At 52.1% G+C, this 22696-nt stretch overlaps 3 protein-coding genes across 5 annotated transcripts; 2 read left to right on the top strand and 1 right to left on the bottom strand.

Annotated features, from left to right (window-relative positions):
- The first annotated feature begins 322 nt into the window (after window positions 1-322).
- Window positions 323-4451, top strand: LOC131267712 (WD repeat-containing protein 48 homolog). Of its 3 annotated transcripts, XM_058270654.1 has the most exons (9): window positions 323-995; window positions 1055-1277; window positions 1338-1550; window positions 1622-2126; window positions 2157-2193; window positions 2269-2499; window positions 2582-3049; window positions 3300-3509; window positions 3587-4451. In XM_058270654.1, the coding sequence occupies exons 1-9, from the start codon at window positions 951-953 to the stop codon at window positions 3689-3691; spliced, it is 2037 nt and encodes a 678-aa protein (XP_058126637.1). In that variant the 5' UTR covers window positions 323-950; the 3' UTR covers window positions 3692-4451. The 3 variants fall into 3 exon arrangements, with proteins under 3 accessions (XP_058126637.1, XP_058126636.1, XP_058126635.1); XM_058270653.1 differs by having other exon boundaries at window positions 323-836; window positions 891-995; window positions 1622-2499; XM_058270652.1 differs by having other exon boundaries at window positions 1622-2499.
- A 540-nt stretch (window positions 4452-4991) lies between these two features.
- On the bottom strand, window positions 4992-19255 carry LOC131265374 (dynein axonemal heavy chain 8). Its single transcript, XM_058267633.1, has 7 exons — window positions 18740-19255; window positions 13103-18672; window positions 11623-13040; window positions 10649-11553; window positions 6005-10580; window positions 5191-5915; window positions 4992-5117 (listed from the first exon to the last, which is right to left on the bottom strand). Exons 1-7 carry the CDS (start codon window positions 19253-19255, stop codon window positions 4992-4994), a joined length of 13836 nt encoding a protein of 4611 aa, XP_058123616.1.
- A 353-nt stretch (window positions 19256-19608) lies between these two features.
- LOC131265373 (endoplasmic reticulum metallopeptidase 1-like) lies at window positions 19609-22526 on the top strand. The gene is made up of 5 exons (XM_058267632.1): window positions 19609-19634; window positions 19706-20462; window positions 20541-21200; window positions 21274-21777; window positions 21849-22526. Exons 1-5 carry the CDS (start codon window positions 19609-19611, stop codon window positions 22524-22526), a joined length of 2625 nt encoding a protein of 874 aa, XP_058123615.1.
- Window positions 22527-22696: the final 170 nt, after the last annotated feature.

Genomic DNA, 22696 nt, shown 5'->3' with positions numbered 1-22696 from the left:
ACAAACCAATCTTACATCCGAAAGCCATCGTACAGCAGCCGATATTGCAGATATCCAGAGTGCAGAGTATCTTGCAGATGCGATTACATACTTTCTGGTAAAAGGTTATCATCCCAAACATTCGATGCTACAGCATTTGAACTTTTACTTCCGAAATTTCTTTCGATAATAAACGATTAAGTTGAAAATTATGGCAACATTATATTATAACACTTTTTAGTTGTCAACAATTGTTGCTTTTGAGAATGAGAACTATCGATGAGAACTGTCAAAATATACCACATAACGTAACCTTCATGTTCTACACTAGGTTTGGATGGAACCATTGCAAACTCCAGTGTTTCTGTGTAATTATTGATGAATTTGTACATACAATCATGTGAAAGCGTGCTGCATGGTGCATTAAACACCCCAAAACCTAAGTTCGAGTTACAAAATCTAGAAGTGATGTGTCTTATCCGCTAAGAATAGGCCGTATTTTGGTGCTGCTCTCACGTGTGGTAATGGGCACGTAGGTGTTTTTATTACGCTGGTCCATACATATTGCCTCCTGCAGGGGAGGTGTGTGTTGGATTGCGTCCGGCGGACGGCGCCGAATGGCCAGCACTTGTAGGGTTGAAAGTCAAATGGGAAATCAGCAGTAAATCAGGATACTTACGACTTAGTAATTAATGCTTCGGCGAGCAGACGGAATCGGTTTTGGGGTGTGCTGTCATTGCGTTGTCAACTCCGGCTCCACTCCGGGGGAGTTAAAACACGCACCCGAGGAAGAAGCAGAGGAATTGATTGCAAGATTCTATTCCCACTTATCACCGTTCCTGTGAACATCACCGAAGGTACACGGGAGGTGCGGTGGGCGTTGGACCTGTTCTTCATCAGTATTTGTTTAGTTATTTTACTGCACCCCTGCGGTGGGCAGCGTGTCCCGGGGAACCCACATCCGCCTGAAGATGTTAACACACAAAAATAATCAGGGTGGCCGGAAGAAAATGCAGGTAAGCAAAAAGCAGCGCACTCGAAAGGAAACTACTAACATTCGGTTCCGTTGTTTAAGGTTTCGTTCGTTATAAGAGATGCGGAGGAGAAAAGGCATAGAAATGGGGTGAACGCGCTCCAGCTAGACAGTGTAACCGGGCGGCTTTATTCGGCTGGCCGGGATGCCATCATTCGGTTGTGGAACTCGACCCAAACCAACTCCCACGAACCTTACATTCAGAGCATGGAACATCACAACGACTGGGTGAACGACATCGTGCTTTGTTGCGGTGGAAGAAACTGTAAGTCCGCTGGAATGTCCACTGGTGGTTTGGCGTTAATAAATCGTTTCCTTTTTCCAGTGATAAGTGCGAGTTGTGATACGACGGTAAAGGTATGGAATGCCCATAAAGGCTTCTGCATGTCGACGCTTCGAACGCATCGCGACTACGTGCAGGCGCTGGCATACGCCAAAGACCGGGAGCAGGTCGCTAGTGCCGGACTGGACAAGGCAATATTCCTTTGGGACGTGAACACTTTGACGGCGTTAACGGCTTCGAACAACACAGTGACAAGTGAGAGGAAAAAGAAAATGGTTAAGTGGGATGTTAGTGAACGAACTTACCGTTTCTGCTTATCGTTACAGCATCCAGCATATCGGGATCTAAGGACTCTATCTATAGTCTGGCGATGAATCCCTCCGGGACGATCATCGTAAGCGGTTCGACGGAAAACACTCTGCGCATCTGGGACCCGCGGACGTGCAATAAGATTGCAAAGCTGAAGGGACACACGGAAAATGTGAAGGCTTTGGTGGTGTCGGAAGATGGCACGCAGGTCGTGTCGGGAAGCTCGGATGGAAAGATTAAGCTGTGGAGCATCGGACAGCAGCGCTGCATACAGACGATCAGCGTGCACTCGGAGGGCGTGTGGTGTTTATTGATGACGGACGGCTTCTCGCACGTAATCTCGGGCAGCCGGGATCGAAAGATCGTCATGACGGAGCTGCGCAATCCGTCCAACAGTGTGCTGATCTGCGAGGAGCGGGCGCCTGTTCTCAGCATGTGCTACAACATCGATCAAACGGGCGTATGGGCGACGACGTGGAACTCGGACATTCGCTGCTGGAAGCTACACAAAACGGACAAGCTGTGCAACTACAGCTATTCCAACAGCTGCAGCAGCATAAACAATGGAAGCGGCGAAACACCATCGATGGTGAACTCAACGATATCATCGACCGGTCCGGGGTCGGACGGGAATGCATCTACCTCTGCTAGCGCCGCCGGCAAGGGCTACGAGGTGGCATGCATCAAGGGTGGCGCTGCAATCAAAAAGTATCACGTGCTGAACGACAAACGGTTCATGCTGACACGCGACACGGAGGAGAATGTGGCCATCTACGACGTGTTGAAGGTGAAGAAAGTGGAAGACCTGGGAAAGGTGGACTTTGACGAGGAGGTTAAAAAGCGTAGTCAACGAATCTATGTGCCGAACTGGTTCACGGTGGATTTGAAAACAGGGGTATGTGTTACTCTACGCCTACTAGATTGATGTACGATGGGCTAGTGTTGAATTAACATTCTCTTTTGCAAATTTCTACCAGATGCCAATGATAGTGTTAGGGCAGGACGAGGTGGATTGTTTTGCGGCGTGGGTGTCGGCCGAAGCTGGTTTACCGGAGCACGCGGAACCTGGCTCGGATCCGAAGGTGAACTATGGCAGCTTGTTACTGCAGGCGTTGCTGGAACACTGGAAACCACCGCCACCGCACCATCACATGCCGGGCGGCCCGGTGGACATGGAGAACGGTTGTGACGGTGACATTAGGGGAAACGAATACTTCAGCGTGCCGAAGCACACGCCGATCATATTCAGCGAGGTGGGTGGCCGGAACGTGTGCCGGTTGCTGGTGAAGGATGCGGCGGGTGAGACGGAAAGTGCGCTGCTCAGCGATACCGTGCCGTCGTGGGTTACCAACGTGGTGATCGATCGGACACTGCCCAAGTTCATTAAGCTTCCTTTCTATCTGCTGGCGCATCCGTCGATGTTTAAGCAAGATCGCAGCAAAAAAGTAAGAATTTATCTGCTCCATTGGTTCTAGTTCATAACATGACAAACACTGTTACTGTACAACAAGACCAGATTGGTTGCAAATCATGTTTCAACCCCCCCCCAATCCCAAAGCGGCGTTCTTCGTGGCTTGTTTTCTCTCGATCGGTTTTGTAATGTGTTTTTCATGTCCCATATGCGGTGGTGGCTATTTCGGTTAATGTGTTTGCCGTTCGCCTTTATTCACAAAAAAGCTTGATCTCACCAACCAGGAACGTCTGATTGCGAACGAGTTCATCCAGTGTCGGAAGGTGTGCGAGCATGTGCTGGAGAAGGTGCTCGGCACGGAGCTACCGGCGGCCGCCATCGGCAACAGCACCGGCAATTCCAACTCCTCCCAGAACAACAGCCAAAGTGATGCCAACTCCGAGGGCAGCCAAGTGCCGGCGGAGGAACGAATCGAGCTACTTTGCAACGATGTGGTGAGTTTGAAGGGCCCATTTCCTCCCTGGAAACGCCATTTCTAATCAATCAATTTACTTTTTTCGCTCCATCCAAGCCGTGTGACCCGAACATAGATCTCCGAACTGTGCGGCATTTTATCTGGAAGCAATCGTCCGATTTGACCTTTCACTACCGAACGAAACCAAACTACAGCAGCTAAAATAATCCGTCTAACCACAACATTGTCTAACCAAGGCCCGTGCAGAATTTGGTAGTAACCTCAACTCTAACCTTAAACTGATTGTATAAATCATCGGCCAGCACAAGATCTCAGAAGCTGGCGGGATCACACAATAGCAAAAACGAAGGACGGTACACTTTCCATTTTTTTTAGTTAGTTTAGTGCAGTTCCGCGTTTTCCCTGACCTCGCCTCTGACGCTCGTTTTTTTTTCCCAAAAACCGAAAGGGTTTGCAAGCTGAGAGTATTGTTGAGAACCTGCTCCTCTACCGTACGTGGGCCGTGGCGTACTGGGAAATTTAAATGCCACCCATCCTTAAGTAATGCTATTTACTATTCAAATAGGCATAGATAGGTTTTAGTAAAGAAAGCAGAACAGAAAATCAGTCCCTCGACATAAGGTAGCGTGGTATGCAGTGTGACACTTCCCTTCTCGTTCTCTCGTTTGTTAGAGTTTTAGTTTGCTCCATTTTCTTGGCGTTCTCGATTCCGACAAAGGACGCGCCGGGAACGGCGGTGGGGGGCTGGGCTGTATATGCTCGTACCGTTTACGTTTATCGCGCGCGCTCAACTACGAACGGGCGAAACTGGGCCGTAAGGGGATGCTGTGATTTCTATGTTTAAAGTGTTGTTATTACGTGTACGTGCTTCTACAGACAAGCATCCAAAACCCCTTTTACTACACCCAGAGAAAGAGAATGAAAAAAGAAAAAAAAATCACAGTCAAGTGTAATGTAGTAATTCAAGCTCGAAACCGCAACAACAACAACGCTAATAACAAATATAATTGTTAGGCTAGAGTGAAAAGGAAGGAAGGAGCGCGGTGTCCGCGCTTCCGCCAGTCTCGTCGTCTTCTAACCAAATCGTTTCCTTTTTCACTTTCCTCGTTTTACTCCCTCCCTCCCCTCCCTTGATCCTCGAGGCACCTGTAATAAGTCATGTTTAAGCGATAAGATTCAAAGTGATAGGTATTTGTAACGAACAAAAGAAAAGATATAAAAAAGAAAGATGCATAGTATGAGGTAATTATAAGCGTATCCAGGCAATTATATAGAATAACATAAAATAAAACAACCATAGTAAAAGAATCTAGCCAGAGTGCGTAAGAATGGAATTAGTGTAGCGTAGCGTTTCCCAACATTTCACCTTCATATTCATTCTTTTTATTTCCTCTATTTCTCTACATTACAGCTTATTGTTTCGATCGATCGATTTTCCACGGGCGGTGATTACAGGTGATTTGGCAGCAATATGTATACCCCTTTTCCCGTCTTCCCTCAATTACGTTGTGTCGCAAAGGAGGGCCACTCCGCGAAGGATCCAGTGTTCGGGTGGTTTCAGTGTCTGCAGCCACAGTGGTGTGATGTAGTTGAGATCGGTACGGTTCGCCTTCTTATATACGGGGCTCTGGGGAAAGTGAAGTGTGTTAGTGATTATGTGTTGTGAGTGCGAATGTTATCGTCCGCGTGTGGTCTCTTACCTCGTACAGTTTGGCATCCTTGGGCGCGGTAGAGTTGATAGCGTAAACGTGTATGACCGGCATGGGTGAGTAGAGCACCTTGTTGGTGGCCTCCTGTAGCCGTACGTGCCGCCGATCCCAACCGGCCCCGTCCAGGTAGAGCCCGTACACGTAAACACCTTCCGGTGGAGCGACCTTACACTCCTCGGTCAGCATCTGCGTGACGTCGTTGTGAAGCGTGATCATATCGAGCGCCCAACCCTTGTGCTGGCGTGCCACCTCCTGCCGCATGGCGGTAAGGAAGCCCTGCGGGTTAAAGAATCCCGTCATCCAGAACATGTTCGGTCGGCGTCGGAAGCACCAGCCGTTGAGCTGTACATTCCGTTCGATCAACTCCGTAAACCAGAAGCCCATGGAAGCGGATGCCCAGCTGCCCCGCTTCCACACCGTTGGGACGCGAGCATCGTAGATGTTGTCCAGGGCGTCGCGGAGCTGCTCGTTCATGATGATAACGCCGTCGATAGCCAGCAGCAAATCGTTCAGGGTTTGCCGCACGAGCAACAAGATGCGCTGGATGCGGTCAATTTCCTGGCGAAGGAAAATGTTCATCGACTCCTGGAGTCCCATGGCGCGGAGACGCTCCTTCACTGCATACGGATCGTATGGGGCCGGTACCTTGGATAGCATTTCCCGCACCAGCCTTGCGACGGTCACTTCACGCGTTTCACCCCCGCCACCGGTTGATTCTGCACGACAAACGAGAACGAGAAGAGACGAATAAAATAACAACCGTCTGCACGATGGAGACAATGCGTTTGTGCCCGTGCCACCTTACCTTTCGGTTGAATCGACAAGATGGTATCCAGGATCTCCTTGGTCGTGTTGCTTTGGTAGGTGATGTCCGCGTTGGAGTGCAATCCGTAAACCTGCGGTGGATCGATGATCGGCATTCGGTCGATCTCCGCGAGATAGTCTTCGAGCGTGCGGAACCTCATAATGCGATACTCGCGGTAGAACCGGAACGACTCGTCAAACATGGCATCGGAGAACCAGACGCGAGCGAACGTGTTCAGCAGGCGCTTGTCGTAGTCATCCGTTACGCGCCCCCCGTACTGCACTTCGCCCAGCATGTAGCGAAGCGTTTTCCAGCTTACCCGGCCCACCTTCGGGTCGAGCGCTTCCAGGTGATTCTGCACAAACAGGCAGCTCGCCAGCCAGTCGGCCGAGTTGAACTCGTACGGGATGTTCCAGCCGAGCGGGCCAAACTTGCGTCGCTCCTGGACCACCGTATGCAGGAAGGAGATGCCGTAGATGAGCGGCACGTACAGCGGCGAGTCGCTGTATTCGAACATATCGAGCGACATCGAGGCGTAGGTGCGCTTCAGACCCGCCTTCACGCCGGATGGTGGTTCGTTCGTGAACTTGACCGCCATCTGCAGGAAGGAGATCGGGAACTGCGGGTGCGGCTCGGTCGTCATCCAGATGCGGAAATCGTTGTGGTACCCACCCGGACCGAGCTCGAGCAGTAGCAGCATCAGTTCGTTCATGTACTCCAGCCCAAGGTGACAGTTCTGCAGTAGCACCCAGGAACCGGCTTCCAGCGAGTTGGCCACCAGCTTGCGTGCGTGCACCTCCTGACCCTGACCCATCGAGATTGCATGACACTGGATGCCGTTCTTTTTGGCGAAGCTCTCGATGGCGGGCGTTGGATCGGAACCCATCGAAAGGAAGCACACGAGCGGGGTAAGTGGACGACTTTCCTCGAGCAGGTTGTCGTAGCTGACCACAACCGGATCGGCGAAGCGTTCCCCAAGGGACGCACTCAGATAACGCCGGCTCTGGGACAGTGTGCGATCAGGACACCAGGAGCGGATGAGCAGCAACCTACGGAAGGCGTCCAGTGACTGAAATCCACTCCCACCCGGGAGCGGTTCCTCTTCGGGGGCTTCCTTCGAAAACCAGTTCTTCCAGGGTTTCTCGTTGGACCGGATGTGCTCGAGGATCGTTGCGTACTGCTCGAGTCGGGACAGCTGCACCAGATTGAGCCACGTTACGTCCGAGATCCAACGGAACGGTTTCTCCGGACAGGTGTTGATGTCCAGCGCCGCCCCGCCCTTAATGAGCGTCTGAAACTCGGCGTGCGTAATCGTCCGACGCTGGAGATCAATATTCAGCGCCATGAGCAGCACGAACAGGTATTTATGGACCTCGTACAACCCCCGGGAAACGTAGCGAAAGATGTCGTACGTGAGATACTCGATGATGTTATTGATGCGTCGCGTTGGGATCGGATGACGATCGGAGCGTGTCATCGAGATATCGAACCGCTCCAGGAACTGCACCAGCGACGTCTGGTACATGTTGTTCACCATGGTCATGCTGCAGATGAGAAAGTAGAGCACGCTACCACGCGCCGCCACCGGCCGATACTCTTCCCGTGCCAGATCGATCTTGATTTCCGTATCGCGTGCGATCTTCAGCTTCTCGCGCACCTCGATCGAGGTTGTTTTGCTGGTGCGTAGGACCCCAATCACAGTTACGTCATCAACCAGGCTACCCTGGGTGGTGGACAGCTTGTGCAGCAGGTTCGCCTCGAGCTCTTGCATTTTGCGCCGATTCGCCGTCACGTCCTTAATGAGGTTGGTGCGTTCCGACTCGAGCTCGCGCTTTTCCATCATTATGACGCGTCCCAGCAGCTGATCCTCGAGTCCGCGCATTGTGACGGTAAAGTCGATGATGGACGTACGCGCCGACACTTCCGGTGTGTACAGCGGATTCGGGAGCTTCGTCGTCATGTACATGCGGAATGAATCGTGCACGTCCACCTCCTTGTCGCCGATCTTCACCTTGTACGTGTTGCCCATTTTGATGAAGTTTTTCTCCAGCACGTTGTCCAGCACAGGATCGAGCTCTTCGCCAATGTCCTCGATTAGCATCGGGTAGCCGAGCGTCACGCAGTCCTCGATGTGGTTGCGCAAGTATTTGTGATTGAGGGAGGTGACAACTAGACCCGAACCGGCTTCCTTACTGCGGATCCACTGTTTACCTTGCGACTGCGGGTCGATCAGGAGTGGGTAGCGTGCCGCCTTCGTCACGATTATGCCATTCTGCACCGATAGCTCGTCGTTGGGGAGACCCTGCAGGTTCCATTCACCGACGGTGGCCGCATCGGTTAGGTTTTCGGCGATACTGATGTTCCGCGACACTGGAATACGGCGTTGGTTCAGCTCAGCCGCCCAGCTCGTCTGCAGCAGGGTGCGATACTCTGCGTTGAAGGGGCCCGCGTAGGAAAGGAAACCGGTCAGTATCAGTACATCGCCCACCAGTCGCTCGGTTTCGTCCTTGAACTGCTCCAACTGCTCCGTCCAACGAACTCGCTCATCCGCCAGCCCGTCTATAAGCGCCGACGCGGCGTCCATTTTGTCCTGGCACCGTTTGGCGTCATCCAATACGGCCTGCTTCTTCGCCATCGCCTCGTCGAAGGCACGCTGCACCAGTGCCAGCTCCCGTTCCTTGGCCTGCAGCAGCGCCTCGACCGTAGCCTTCTCGGCCATCGCTAAATCGAGCTTCTTCTGCTGTCGCGCAAGGTTAGCCTTCAGCGGGAGCACATCTTTGTTGACGTCATAAAAGTCGGCCATTGCAATCGTCCACCGGAGCAGGCCGGCAACGTTACCGCAGGCCGCCTTGGCCGCTTCGTACGTGTACAGGTGGTAGTTAAAGTACGGCATCATGAGGTCGACCGTCTCGGCGTTGATCAGATCGGCCTGATAGCGTACGATTCGTCCGAGGAAGCCCGTGTCGGCCATCACCTTCAGTGACTGCTCCCATGAGGCCAGCAGAAACTGGCGCTCGTCGTCGGGGCGCACGGGGAGTACCCGCCGACCGAACAGGATCAACACCACGTCCATGATGAGCGTGATCAGGTACGGTGGTTTGCCCAGTTTCCGTACCGTCGCGATGTCGGCCGCCGTCACCGTTTTGAGAGCCGCCTCAGCCTGCTCAAGGGCGGGTCGGGCCGCCTCGAGTTTCTGCTCGGCAATGCTCGTTTCCGTCTGAATCTGGTCCACCAGGACGTCGGCTCGGTCCTTCACGGCGAGTACGTCCGCCTTCACCAATTCGGCCGCACGCTGCGATTCGGTGACGGACGTCAGCACCAACTCAGCCGCACGGTTCGCCACGACAATCTCTTTCTCCTTTTCCGCTAGCTCTAAGCGCAGCACATCCACCGACTCGGCCGCTTCGATCAACTTCACCAACCCCGTTTGCATTCTGCCCGCCAGGACGGCGATGTGTTCATGCTTTTGCCGATAGATCAGTTTGTATCCCTCGAGGAACGACAGGAAAGATTTGGGCGTGACGTGTGTCTGACGTCGGAAGCGCTCAAAGTACTCAGCACACACCTCGGCCACGCGGTTCTGAACAAAGGCCATGATCTCAATCAGGCGCAGCTTCACGTCCGCACTGCACACGACGTGGTAGTTCGATAGGAAGTGCGTCGACACAGCGACCAGCGCATCTTCAGGCCACCGCTGGAACCAGTCGACCGTGCAGCCCGAGATGAGTCCGGGGAACTTGAGCGAGCGGGCACGGAATTTCTCACCGACCGGCGAAAAGCAGAGCACGATGTGCAGGTTCGCTCGGGCTCGTGAGATGAAGAAGTCGTACAGGTTGTCCTGCGTAGGGATGCGCCGCGGGTCTACCTTCTTCATCACCGGGATCAGTTCGTTCGTGATCTGGTCGAGCTCGTCCTTCGGGAACAGATTGGCGATCTCACCCGAGCTGAGCACGTTGTTGATGTACTCCAGGAAACCCTCGTCCTTGATGTCGTTGTCGGTGAAGATGAACGTGATGCCTTGCCCTTCAACGCCGGCCACATGGTACAGGTACTTGAGATCATCCATCAGATTGTTCACACCATACGCCCTGGTCATCGTGATCTGGTAGGATTTGTAGCCGGCAATGAAGGTCGCAAGCCGTGTGAGACTTTGCTTGCCGGAACCTCCGACACCGACAAGCAGTGCGTTTCCCCTCGGTGTCCCGATGATTCGTGCCACTATCATCAGATGTACCAGGGCGTCTCGGAAGAACACCAAGTCCATGGCCGCGCCACGCACTTGTTCGTTGTACTGCTCCAAAAACATCTGCACTCGAGCGGTCGTCTCGGCAAAGCCAGGGATTTCCTCGTACAGCTTCGGTGGTTCGAGGCTGTAATCGTCACCTTCCTCACCGGTCGGCTCCGGCGCGTCTCGTAGAAAGTCGACGAAGAACTGCTCTTCTTCCTGATAGTGCGTCACGAAATCACCTTCCAACTCCTGCTCGGCCATCGAACGCAACTGCTTGACGAACCAGGTACGATCTTCTAGATTTGTAAACCGATCGGCGATGACTCGTGTGCATTCATGTTTCCAGAGCTGGAAAAGAGACGCAAAAGCAGTTAGTCCTATTCTCTGTGTGACAGTTATCTGTTCGGCACACGTACATTGATTGCCGTCCTGATTGTTTGACACTGTTCGGATTTGATCTTCAACATGCCTTCCCATATCCGCGACAGATCGCGAAGATTGAACACGTAGTGGAACTTGGCCGGTGTGGGTAGCATTTTAGTCTTAACCGCTTGCCACAGTTTGCGCGTCAACGGTACCAGACGTGGCACAAAGCGCACAATCTCCTCGCTGAACCGCTCCGCGCAGAAGTATCCTTCCCCGAGCACGCCGAATATTTTGTCCATCGAACGGTTGCTCGGAATGGCACAGTTAAAAGTACAGAACTGTCGCTTCAGACGTGGTGGGATGTCGTTGCGACCACCGCCGGGATGGATCATTGCGGCCAGCATCTGCACGTCGAGGATGGTGAGAAAGTCACCCGGTTTGTCGAGCGAGTAGAAACCCCGGTTCTCCATCAGCTGGCGGACGATTTCGTTCGTCACCTGGTCGCCCCACTCGTTCACCACCGGCATGTTGACGTCGTCGATGAAGATGGACATCCGGCGCTGCTGCGGTGGGCCGTACGTCGTGCCGACGCGCTTCTCCACGTACGACTCGATGATTCGCTGGAACATGTTGGGTGTGGTGGCCGACGAAAAGTTGAAGCTCTTCGCCAGGTGATACTCGGGATCGTACTGCAGCAGATAGCCCTTGATCATGACGGTTTTGCCGGTACCTTGCTCGCCGATCAGCAGAACTGCCTTACTCTGTCGGGCAACCAGATCGATGAGGAACGACGTGCGCACATTGTCGACGTTCGGTACGAGGATACTGGCAAACTCCGGAACGTTATCCCTCGGGTAGATGTACTCCTCGATGCGCTCGTTCCAATGTTGCCAGTTGCCTTCCGCCGATACGACGTACTCGAAGATAGTCTCACCAGGTTGAAGCTTAGGCCACTCTGTGGAAAGGGAAGGAAACAGTTGTAATTCTTGCCACACATGCCACAAACTTCTCTACTACTACTAACTCATCCGCGAAGGGTGTTTGGCGATGAATTCTCCCATCTTTTCGCGATCATCCAATTCTAGAGCTGCTCCCAATGACCACATCAGCGAGAACAGGAATAGTCGCTCGACGTGTACATCGCTAAAATCTGCCAACACCTGCGAACTATCGTGCTCTCCACTGGGGGATAGTAGACCCTCCAGGAGGTCACAACACTGTCGAATGTAGATCGCTTCTAGGAGCTTTATCTTGGCGTTCAGCTTCGTTTGCACAAATTCGTGCAGATCGTTGTAGATCTTATCGAACAAGCGTCGAAGCAGAGGCGCCACTTCAGGAGCTGCCTTGCGCTTTAACCAACCATTTAGGATCGGTTCCCAGCGCATGACGGACGCACTCATAAACACCATGCCCATTCGGCTGACGGTTGCCGGGGACGCGTTGTCCACGTTGTCCGGTTCGAACACCAGCTTTGCGTTCGGTGCCATCGTGATACGATCACCGTTCGCCAGCGTTAGCGTCTTGTTGTCGTCCAGCACGGAATTGAGATTCTCGATCCAGACCGCATCGACGGGACCGTCCAACACGAGCCACACAAAGTCCGTCTTTTTCACCTTCAGCGTGCGGCGCCACAGCGTGGAGAAGATACCGTCGGTCCAGTCGTTGGTGGCCACATCGAGTCGACCGAACATCTGCGGGGCTGTGATGGCCTTCGGGTTCATGCGAATCTCCTTGTGCGGCATGCCGAGTTCGGTGAAGCTTCGGAGCAGTGTCAAAATGCACTGCGTCTTGCCGGCCCCGGTCGGACCAAGTGTCATCAGACCGTGACGAACCAGCGAGGTTTCGTACAGCTGGATTACCTTCAGGTTCCACTCGGGATGGTTCATCAGACCGAGCGCGTCGGTGCTGATTGCGATGGCACGCTGCAGATCGCGGTAGCTTGAAGTGCTCAGTTTGATACCGGGGAACAGGTCCTCAATCAACGATATGAACAACGGTTCATCTTCGTCGACCAACTTCGACACGTTCATGTCTCGCAGTACACGCATGACGATCGTTTCCTCGGTGTCGGTTGGGTTTGCCCGTTTCTGTGCCCCGAGTGTGCGCAACACCGAGAGGATATTCCGCAGACCGAAATCATAGTGTACCTGCTTCGAGAGCTGCTCCTCGCACAGCTTGTACAGGGTGAAGAACTTGCGTGCCAGAACCACGTTGTCCTTGAAGCCACAACTAGCCAGCTTGACGCGCATAATGATCTGACGGTCCGGCACCATCATCGCCACGGAGCGGAACATAATTTTCAGATTCTCCGGCAACTCTTGCCGACCGGCGTATCCCGGATTCATGGTGATGAACAAACCGAACTCAGGGTTTAACGAAACGGTGTCGCCATCGCTGAACAAAAAGCTCGTCTTCTTTTCCTTTCTCGCTGAGAGAACAATGCTGCAACGGAAGTTGGATAAGTTACGCCGCAAAGGTCCGGTTTCTACATAACGGATACTTACTGGATCTGTTGTGCCGCAACCGACAGCACCGGCAGTTCGATGCGGTTAAACTCGTCGAAGCATCCCCAGGAACCGGACTGCGCCAGTCCCTTGTAGATTCGACCCAGTCCTCGGAAATCCATCTGATCGGAACAGTTAAAGACGACGACGAGCTTTCCCAGCGCTCGACCCATGTCTTTGGTGGTTTCGGTTTTGCCTGTTCCGGCCGGACCAGCCGGTGCACCGCCCATCGACATTCCGATCGCTTGCGCTAGCGTGATGTAACACCTGTCCGTCAGCGGCGTGATGGCCAGCCGCTCCGTTACGCCCAGGTACTCGTTCTGATATATGAAATCCACATCCGTTATCTTCACGATCACGTCGTCCGTTTCGTCGACGAAATAGAAACGCGCCTGCTTTTGCCACTCAAAGTCGAGTGCGGTGCGGATGCGAAACCGCACGAGATCGTCGAAGATGTCCCGCTGGTGCACGTGAATCGTGACCATCGTCTCGAACCGGATACGCTCCAGCCGCGTCAAGTCCTTCACCGTCAGCTCGATCAGGCTGTTCAGTAGGTTCAGGAACCGATTGTTCGTAAGGCGCATGATGGTTTTATCGGTACGGCACCGGTGCAGCGCTATTTCCGCCTCGCTGGTCCATAGCAACTGCACCCCTAGAAGCCCAGCTTGGCCGCAGAAGTCCTGAAAACCGACTATAAAGTTGAACTCGGGGCTGCGCAGACATTGTGCCATTTGGGCGAGAATGGACCGGATTGTGTCCTGCATTTCCGTCAGCAAGCTACCCAACCAAGCCTCCACTCCGCCCGTGCAGTGCACCGGAGAGGCAAGTGGCACGCGTTCTCCATTGTCCGAGCTGAGGGCGACGATTTTACCCTTCTCAGATCTCTCGTCAAACTCTACCCTTGCTACGGCGTCAAAGATGCTTAGCAGGTGCGCTTGGATGGACGTAGGGTCGGAGCTTTGGCCAAGAATTTCTAGCAGCACCGGATCGGAGATGAAGAAAAAGCGAGGAAACAGTAGCCGCTTCGATTCCAGGTAACCCGTGAGTGATTTCTGGCACGTTTCGAGCTGTTCCAGCAGCGAGGTGAGCGTGTAGGACATGAAATCCTCACCCGTACAACATTGGACAACGTTGGGATTGTCGCGCGCCCGGAACATGATCCGAACCCAGCTTTTGTCGATGCCTGCGAAACGCTTGGCGTCCTGGGGCAGCTGCTTCGAAATGTCTCCGCCCACGAACACTGCTTCCAGGTAGATCCACAGGTTCTGCACCAGTAGCCACTTCTCGAGAATCTCGCCAGTGTTGACGAGTTTGTGCAGCCAGAGCATGATGTCCTTCTTGAAATGCGCATTGAATCGGTTCGATGCGAGCGAGTTCACGATCATTATGCTGTCTTCGAGGGCCGCAATGATTTCGACCGTGTCGGCGGGTTTGATGAGGAGCTCTCCGCGCGTCTTGAAGGATGCAAACTGAAGATTCACCGCGGACCACTCGGCTACAACCGAGCGCAACTTTGTGTCGATGTCGTTCTCCTTCACGGCTCCGATGCAGGTATCTTCGATATCATCCGAAAACTCCAACAGCGGTGCTTCCATGAGATTGCCTAGCGTGAACGCAGGTGAGTCGATGTCGAACTTGCAACTCATCGTTTGCTCCAGTTTGTCCCAGTGGCGGTCCTTCATTGCCTCGTTACACATGAGCTCCAGAAGCGGACAGCTGTTGTTGAAATCGTCAATCTTCTGCTTCAACTCGATGTACGCTGGCCAGTCCTTCATAGCCTTTGGCAGCTTCCGGCACCGGTTCTGGAAGTCGATCAGTTCCGCATTAATGTGCTCAATGTTAACCTCCTTCCAGGGAGTTTCGTAGTACTGTTCAATGCTTTTCATAACTTGGATATAAAGTGAGTAGAGCTTGCTAAGCAGATTCAGTTCTTTCTTGCGCCGTTGCAGGACTGGGTATTCGTTCACCTTCAGCCCAAGGAACGTTTCACCGCTGGCGTACATCTCAAACTTATGCCAAAGCTCATCAAAACGAGTCTGAAACATGAGCAACCGATCACTCGCCTCTTTTGCCGGGATTCCCTCCTCCTGCGGACCGCTTGTCTCGAACTCAAGGTCGAATGTATCGATATCCTGGTTGAATAGGGCTACACCTTCAGCCAACTCCCGCTGTAGCGGTACCTGCAACGCTATTATGTCGTTCTCCACTTTTTCAACCATTTTCACCATCGTCTTGAACGTGTCACGAATGCCGTACACGTTTTCCACCTGCTCGTGAGTTAATGCGAGCGTTTCGAAACCCGCCAAGGTACGATAGGTCTGTTCGATGAACGTCAGATCGGTATCAAGAGGGGTGAAATTATCTTGCACCGTTTTAAGACACTCCATTGCCATCCGAATGTCATCTAGATCGGCCATTTTTCGATTCAGTGTCTCTTCCTGGCTGGTGATAAAGTTGACTATCTCGGCTATGCGGGTGTTGTAGAAGGCTAGCAAACGACGCAGCACCGTCTCGATGACCTCGTCCAGCCGGATGAGTATGGGCCCAATGTGACTCGTGTATTTCACCTCACCAAGATCATCTTTGATCTTTTCGAACCGTTCTGGTTTAGCCTCTAGTTCCAGCGCAAATACATCCTGCCGCCACAGGTACTCGTATTGCTGATAGATGCTCTTCAGTTCGTAGCTCACGTCGGGCTTTAGCAGAAGCAGGCCTCCATCGAACTCATGCACCATGCGTGTCACTTCCTTGTGCCCTGAAATGAGCTTGAACCAATCTCGTTCCGCTCGTTGCTCGGCCAATATCGGTCGGCGTATCTTGCGTTCGATCGATTTTGCCTGCCAGCCCCAAGCTGAGATCGCATAGAACGTCTCCAGGACGTTCAAAATTACCCGTTCGAACGAAAACTGAATCTCCTCGAGAGATGGCAATATCTCGCAGCAGTCAGACTGCAGTTGCATTGTGGTAACGATCAGCGGCTGAATATCGGCCAAAACTGCCGCTTTGTTCATCTGAAGGCGGATCAGTTCGAGACGGGAGCGAAGTTTTTCCAACGAACTCTTCACCATTCGGACGAACACGTTAGCGAGCCGGTTGTTGAAGTACGCAAATAGTTCCATACAATCGATGTGCAGTGTCGGTACATCGTAGTTCAAGGTGCCATAGTTCCGGAACAGTGCTTCCATGTGTGCTTCTGGCGTTGGATTTGTAGGCGTTTTAAAAAGTCGATCAAACCTTACCCAATCGAACTTATCGGTCGGTAGCTGCTCCTCTCGCCGTCGGTTTTCGTTGTTGATCTTATCGAGCGGCAGCTGGAAGATTCTATTTCCGTGATCGTCATACTCGGACACCTCGATGTTTGATGCAAACTTGTTGATCAGCTCTACGACGGCTCCTTCCATTGCTTTTGATTTGTTTGCTAAATGCATCTGCATTGACTGCCGGTACCGGATGTTTGCGTCGTAGAACTCAGTCGGTCCGACAGGATCGTCGGGTAAAGTGAGCAGATCGGTGGATTCGAAAGAGACCAGAACATCTTCTATCCGAGCCTGCCATATATCGTACGCTTCTTTGAAAAACTGTTCCGTTTTTACCAGCGTTCCCTCGACATCATTCAGATAGTGGTCGATATTTAACGATTGCCATGTTATCACGGACAAACCAGGAAAAAATACTTCATCCAGCTTTCGCAGCATTGTTCGCATAAGTGGAAGAAAAGTAGGTGGAATGGCGAATCGAAGCGTCTCACTGTGCCTTAACAGATGTTTAACTCTTTCGTACCGTTGGTATAGTTTGGGTTTTCCCTGCACTAGGACGACGGTGAAATCAGGAGCTGCCAATCCAAGCTTTAGCACCACTTCCGTCTCCTTGATCAGCTGGCGAATCCAAGGGTGGAAGTTTACCTCGAGCCTGTTGTCGTCGGTGCATTTCCTATACACCGGACTGGAAAGTTTATTGCGAGCGTGTTCAGCGAATGTTTCCCACGATTTGTGGTGCAGCAACTGATAGTGCAGCAGCACCTCGCTCAGATAATTGTAGTACTTTATGCAGAGTTGCGCTTTCCGATGGTTTACAACGCACGCCCGATGCTTGAAGGCACCGAGTGGCACGTCGATCTGGCGAAACAGCGATCGGGCCCACATAATACGTCCCACGGTCTCTGGGACCCCGAACGGAATAGGAGGAGCAGCTCGGTTTTCACTGTAAATATCCTTCAACCGAAAGATTTCCTGCTCGAGCATGAGCGCTACATCGACGTAGCAACGGTCAATGGAAAGGCATTCTAGTTGCAATTTTTCGAACCGCCGCAGAAGAAGTAGACAGTTTTCAACAGTGTGTTCTTTACGGAGCTGAGTTTTAAGGAAAGTTTGCAGACCAGTTTCGGCAGTTTCCACTTCCCTTAGGTAGCCCTCGTAGTCGCTATCGAACTGGTGTTCAGTGTAGACTAGAGGATCATATGGCTTAGAGGTCAGAACCATGTACGCCGACTGGATTCGTTCCGAGAAAACTTCTGTGCCCGAAATGGCCACCTGACGAATGACTTCATACTTCAGGTACAGCTCCATGACTTCCATGATTTTCGACATACGAAGTTGGAAATGGTTCAGCTTACCGAATACAAACACCTCCGAACATTCCCAAGGCGTTTCCTCTGGACTATCGATCATTTTCTGCACAGTCTGCTTGTAATGGTTGCGAAAAGCGCTGTCAAGATGGTTGCAGATTGTTATTTTGTTTATCAGTAACTGTTTCGTTTGATCGTAAATCCTAATTGTACCACGGTCGGTTATGTAAGACCGGCAGTTGATGATGATCTGGTTGGCGATTTTCGTCAGTAGGCCTGTTATTCGATCCGAGGTGTTGTAGTAGGTGGAAGATTTATACACCTGGCGAATCACCTCCAGTAAACTCCCCATGCTGCGCGTCGCTTCCGGTGGTTCGCATCGATACAGGGGATCCCAGAATCGCTCAATCGAGCTGATGTAGCGCACATTGTCTCTGGATTCGATCAGCTTCGTCGACAGTGCCGTCTCAAGTCCTGACCACACCTTAACCAGCCTGCTGCGAGAAATTTTAAGACATTGTAGAAACTGCCGAAATACTTTCGTCTCCGTGAATTCACTGATTGAGGTGTAGCGCGTTAGAACGGTGCGCCAGTATTCCAGCTCTACTAAAGGGCCAACGTTATGCGATGCCTGCTCGATCTGATCGCCTTGAGTCAGAGCAAACTGCATCCGGTCCAGCCAGCGATGAAAAGTATGTTCGATGTGAGTCACTTTTTCCCGATCACGGGCCGTTTCTTGCACCTGGACCGAGGTCAGCAGGAAGCCCTTATAGAGATCTTGGTCGAAGTCGAACACAATCCTTTGGGTTATATCCTTCGCCGTACTTTTAAGGAAGTTGATGAACCTATTCACACCGTATTTGAAGTTGCTCTGTTGCGTATCACTGCAATGTCCGTAGTCGCGAATATTTTCAATTGCCGGCTTCATAACACGGTCGAGAATAGACACCAGCATGTAAAGGATGGTACAACCAACCGGGACGCTGATGTAGGTGAACAGTATTTCCTGCAAGAACATTGTAATATCATCAGCATATACCTTTTCATGAACGAAAGCGAAAATATGTACTTACATCAGAGAGTCCTTTGATTTCGACAGGCTTTGAATTGGTATGGCGACGTATTCCGACGGCGATCTCCGTCACTTTGCCAGCCGATCCATCCGTAATCCGGGCTTGTTTGAAAGGTTTTTGCTTCGGATTGTACCGTCCCGATTCAACATCCGGTGCCGCACACATTCCGTAGAACAGCAGCAGTGCCTTAGCACCATCCGCTTCGAAAAGGCTATCCAACAATTCAATGTCCGCCAACCGGTCGGCCACGCAATCAACAACGCGAGCAGCATCTTCGCCCAACAGGTAAGCAGCAACTTCTAGGACGTGATGGTGCTTCGTAGCCAGCATATTCACACGTTCCGATCGAGCCTCGCGACACTTTTCGAGCCGCTGCTGCATTTCCTGTTCCTCCGTGATTTTAGGCGGACTTCCGCGCCGGCGCTTTACTAACTGCACCACATTACCGATCCGGGTACTTACACCCATCACATCCAGTATCTTCCGCAGGTGACGCTCCGGATCAGGGTCCGCCATCTCGTGTGCTGTTGGGTATCTGCTTCGCGTCAGATCTTGAAGGATGATACGATTGGAATGGATTGAGAATTACGAAATCAATGTTTACTATGATTATCTTGGGTATTTTGCAAGTGCATTTACATCGGTATTAATCCGTCCTTTGTTATTCGTTGTATGGGTGAGAAATCAAATGTGTTTTTTTCTTCTCTCAAATATCAATCGGCCAATCATGTTTATCAGTCGCTGCCCTAATCACTCGTTGTTGGTGGTCTATAAAACGATTCCTTAACTGATAGGCGATTCATGCCCCTCTTCTCAGTCGACTCGAAATCTACTGCATCAGTTACTACGCGACTTGCAGTGGGGAAGGCATGGCAGAAACAAGCAGTGAGCAAGAGTGAGTTCATCAAAGGCCGTCAACCGGATAGGGCTCCAAGTTTCTAATTATCTTCAACAAAACCGTAACAGATTAATCGCAAAAGATGAGTCCCAGGAGGATCGTGGAAAAATTTCCACCTGGTGGTTCCTGGGAATCACTGGCGTTGCGGTTGGAATCTACCTGCTGGTCTACTGGAACTGGGTCTCAATGCCGACGGCCTTACGGCGTGCCGACGAGTCTCGTCATCCGGAACGGTTCATAGCCGAGGTGGCAAAGCAGCATCTTTTCGAAATGAGCAATGTTGGGCCGCGTGTTGCGGGGAGCTACGCAAACGAGGTGCTTACCGTAGGCTTTCTGCGCCGTGTTATCGAAGAGGTGGCCGCAAACGCACACCCCGCTCAGCACGTGGATATTGAGGTGCAGCGAGCCACCGGCGACATGTTCCTTGACTACACCAACTACCCGCAGACGAGTGTTTACAGGGGCATTCAGAATGTGATCGCGCGGATCGTACCGGCCACAGGACCCGACCCGGACAACTACCTGATGCTAGGCTCACACTTCGACAGCGTTCCTCAGAGTCCGGGAGCTGGCGACGACGGTACGATGAGTGTTGTGATGTTGGAGGTACTTCGGAAAGTGTCCCAGCTGCCGGAACCGCTAGCGCACGGATTGGTGTTTGTGTTCAATGGATGTGAGGAAAACACACTGCAAGGATCGCACGCGTTTGTGGCGCATCATCGGTGGTTCCACAAGGTGCGAGCGTTCATCAACATGGATGTGGCAGCCAACGGTGGACGTGACATTATGTTTCAGGCTGGCCCAAAGTATTCGTTTCTCATGAAGGTAAGTGGTGATTTCGTTTGACGTTAAGCTGATTGCTCCAATAATTCGACTCATCATGCATTATACATCGACATTCAGTATTATCGCGACAATGTGCCACATCCGTACTGTACGGCAGTCGCAGAAGAGCTCTTCCAGGCGGACCTGGTGCCATCGGAAACCGACTTCTATGTGTACTCAAAGTTCGGCAAGGTACCGGGGATGGATTTCGCCCACAGCACCTGGGGCTATCTGTACCACACGGCGTACGACGCGTACGACACCATTCCGAACGAAACGCTCCAGCATACGGGTGATAATGTGCTGGCGCTTACCAAAGCTCTCGCCAACGCCGACGAGCTGTACGCCATCGGTGAGCACGAGGGTAGCAAGGCGGTCTTTTTCGATTTTCTCAACTGGTTCCTGGTGTACTATCCGTTGTGGGCTTCGATTCTGCTGAATCTGGGACTATCGGCGGTGGCACTGGCGGCCATAGGAGTATCCCTGTGGCTTACGATGCGGCGTACAAAAGTTAGCCTTCGCTCCATGTCGATCCAATGCCTCGTGAGTGTCGGTGTGATTCTACTGTCGATCCTCGTTGGCGTTGGTTTGTCGCTGGTCCTTGGCATCATTTTGAACGCCGTCGGCTCATCGATGAGCTGGTTCACCCAAACGTGGCTGATCTTTGGGTTGTACATTACTCCATATTTGATCGCTACATCGACTGGACCGTTTCTATTCACTAGATTTGTACGCAATGTAAGTAGAGAAAGGAACAATGCCAGGTATTATCTTTATGGTTTGTATTTATGTCTTTCCTCTTTTTTCGTAGGACCACCTACCGTTACAAGCACGCGTTCAGCTCCTTCTCCATGCTACCTGCCTCATATACATCATAATACTGATCGTACTAACGGCCATGAGTATACGTTCCGGGTACCTTTTCACGCTGGCAATCCTTTTCTACACCGCCACCACGTTGGTGAACCTACTGCTTCAGCATACCACCAACCACTGGATCTACGTGCACCTGATTGGCCAGATAATACCCATCGCGTACTACAGTTCGGTCTCACTAACCTCCTTCGCCACCTTCATCCCGATGCAGGGCCGAGGCAACGCGGGTTCTAATCCAGAGCTGCTGATTGGCCTCTTCGGCGTACTCATTGGGCTACTGATCGCGGGCTTTCTGACACCGTTGGTTGCACTAGCCCGTAAAGCGTATCTCTTCATTGGACTTCAGGTGGTTTTCTTTGTGGTTTCGATCATTGTCATGGTAACGGCTGCCGGCTTTCCCTTCCGGGCGCACGTCACACCTCAACGGTACTACGTTTATGTAAGTAACCGACGAAGTTGTTGCTCCAAATGGCTCTCCCGCTCAAGTTGCTTTCTTTTCCCATACCTCAGCATATAGAAAGAAATTTTTATCATCATAACGGCACGCTGCGGCGATCAGAGTCCAAGTTTTACCTTCACCCACAGGACAGACACACACCCGATCTGATTATGGACGAGGTGCCGGAGATGGTACGCGCCACCCAACTCGGTGACGAATGCGACCGTGAGCTGTACTGTGGCATTCCGTTCTACCAGAATAGCCACCACGGGCAGCGTGAAAATGCGTGGTGGTTACCGGCGGGAAAACCCAATTTTCCACAGCCCGTCGACTTCCGGCACACCGGGAGTCAGTACGATCCGGGGACAAACGCAACGACCTTCCGCTTCCGCGTGACCGGAACCGACCATATGAGCTTCTACGTGTCGCCCGTCTATGGCGTAAGTCTGGTGGGCTGGAGTTTCAGTGACGCCATTCCTCGCAGTGGACGCTCTTGGAATGGGCAGGATGTGCACTATATAAATTTCGTGCACGGCATCGACGACTCGCCGTATGAGTTCAGTATCACCACGCAAGGCACGGCCCTGAAGCCTTGGGAAGCGGCTTGGCATTTCCACCTCAACGTTGTAGCCCAGTACATGCACCACGAAGAGTACCGAACCGAAGAGTTTCGAACGTTCATTGGCCATTTCCCCGACTACGCACACGTGGTCGCATATCCGGCCTATCTTGAAAGTTGGATATTTTAAATTCGTCACTACTCCATCATTCGTACCTAATTCATTAAACGTTTTCGAACGTACTATTATGTAAGAACAGTTTTTTTTTTGTACGGAAAGAAAGCAATAAAGCAGACCGGGATAGCCACTGAAGCATATCTTGTGAACGGTACCACAGACCTCCGCCGAAACCGAAACTA

This window comes from Anopheles coustani, chromosome 2 (genome assembly GCF_943734705.1).
Source record: "Anopheles coustani chromosome 2, idAnoCousDA_361_x.2, whole genome shotgun sequence".
Classification (NCBI taxonomy): Eukaryota; Metazoa; Arthropoda; class Insecta; order Diptera; family Culicidae; genus Anopheles; species Anopheles coustani.
Note: the sequence above shows the minus strand (reverse complement) of the source record. Positions and strands in the feature narration are given on the sequence as shown.

Bases quoted from the DNA above. Each gene is read 5' to 3' on its own strand.
- LOC131267712 (XM_058270653.1), top strand. From the start codon at position 951: ATGTTAACACACAAAAATAATCAGGGTGGCCGGAAGAAAATGCAG. The intron at 1,278-1,337 runs GTAAGTCCGCTG...TCCTTTTTCCAG, and splicing joins TTGTTGCGGTGGAAGAAACT to TGATAAGTGCGAGTTGTGAT. The intron at 1,551-1,621 runs GTGAGAGGAAAA...TTATCGTTACAG, and splicing joins TTCGAACAACACAGTGACAA to CATCCAGCATATCGGGATCT.
- LOC131265373 (XM_058267632.1), top strand. From the start codon at position 19,609: ATGGCAGAAACAAGCAGTGAGCAAGA. The intron at 19,635-19,705 runs GTGAGTTCATCA...AAACCGTAACAG, and splicing joins GAAACAAGCAGTGAGCAAGA to ATTAATCGCAAAAGATGAGT. The intron at 21,778-21,848 runs GTAAGTAACCGA...CCCATACCTCAG, and splicing joins CTCAACGGTACTACGTTTAT to CATATAGAAAGAAATTTTTA.
- LOC131265374 (XM_058267633.1), bottom strand. From the start codon at position 19,255: ATGGCGGACCCTGATCCGGAGCGTCACCTGCGGAAGATACTGGATGTG. The intron at 10,581-10,648 runs GTACGTGTGCCG...TCTCTTTTCCAG, and splicing joins CAATCAGGACGGCAATCAAT to CTCTGGAAACATGAATGCAC. The intron at 5,118-5,190 runs GTAAGAGACCAC...CACTTTCCCCAG, and splicing joins AGGATGCCAAACTGTACGAG to AGCCCCGTATATAAGAAGGC.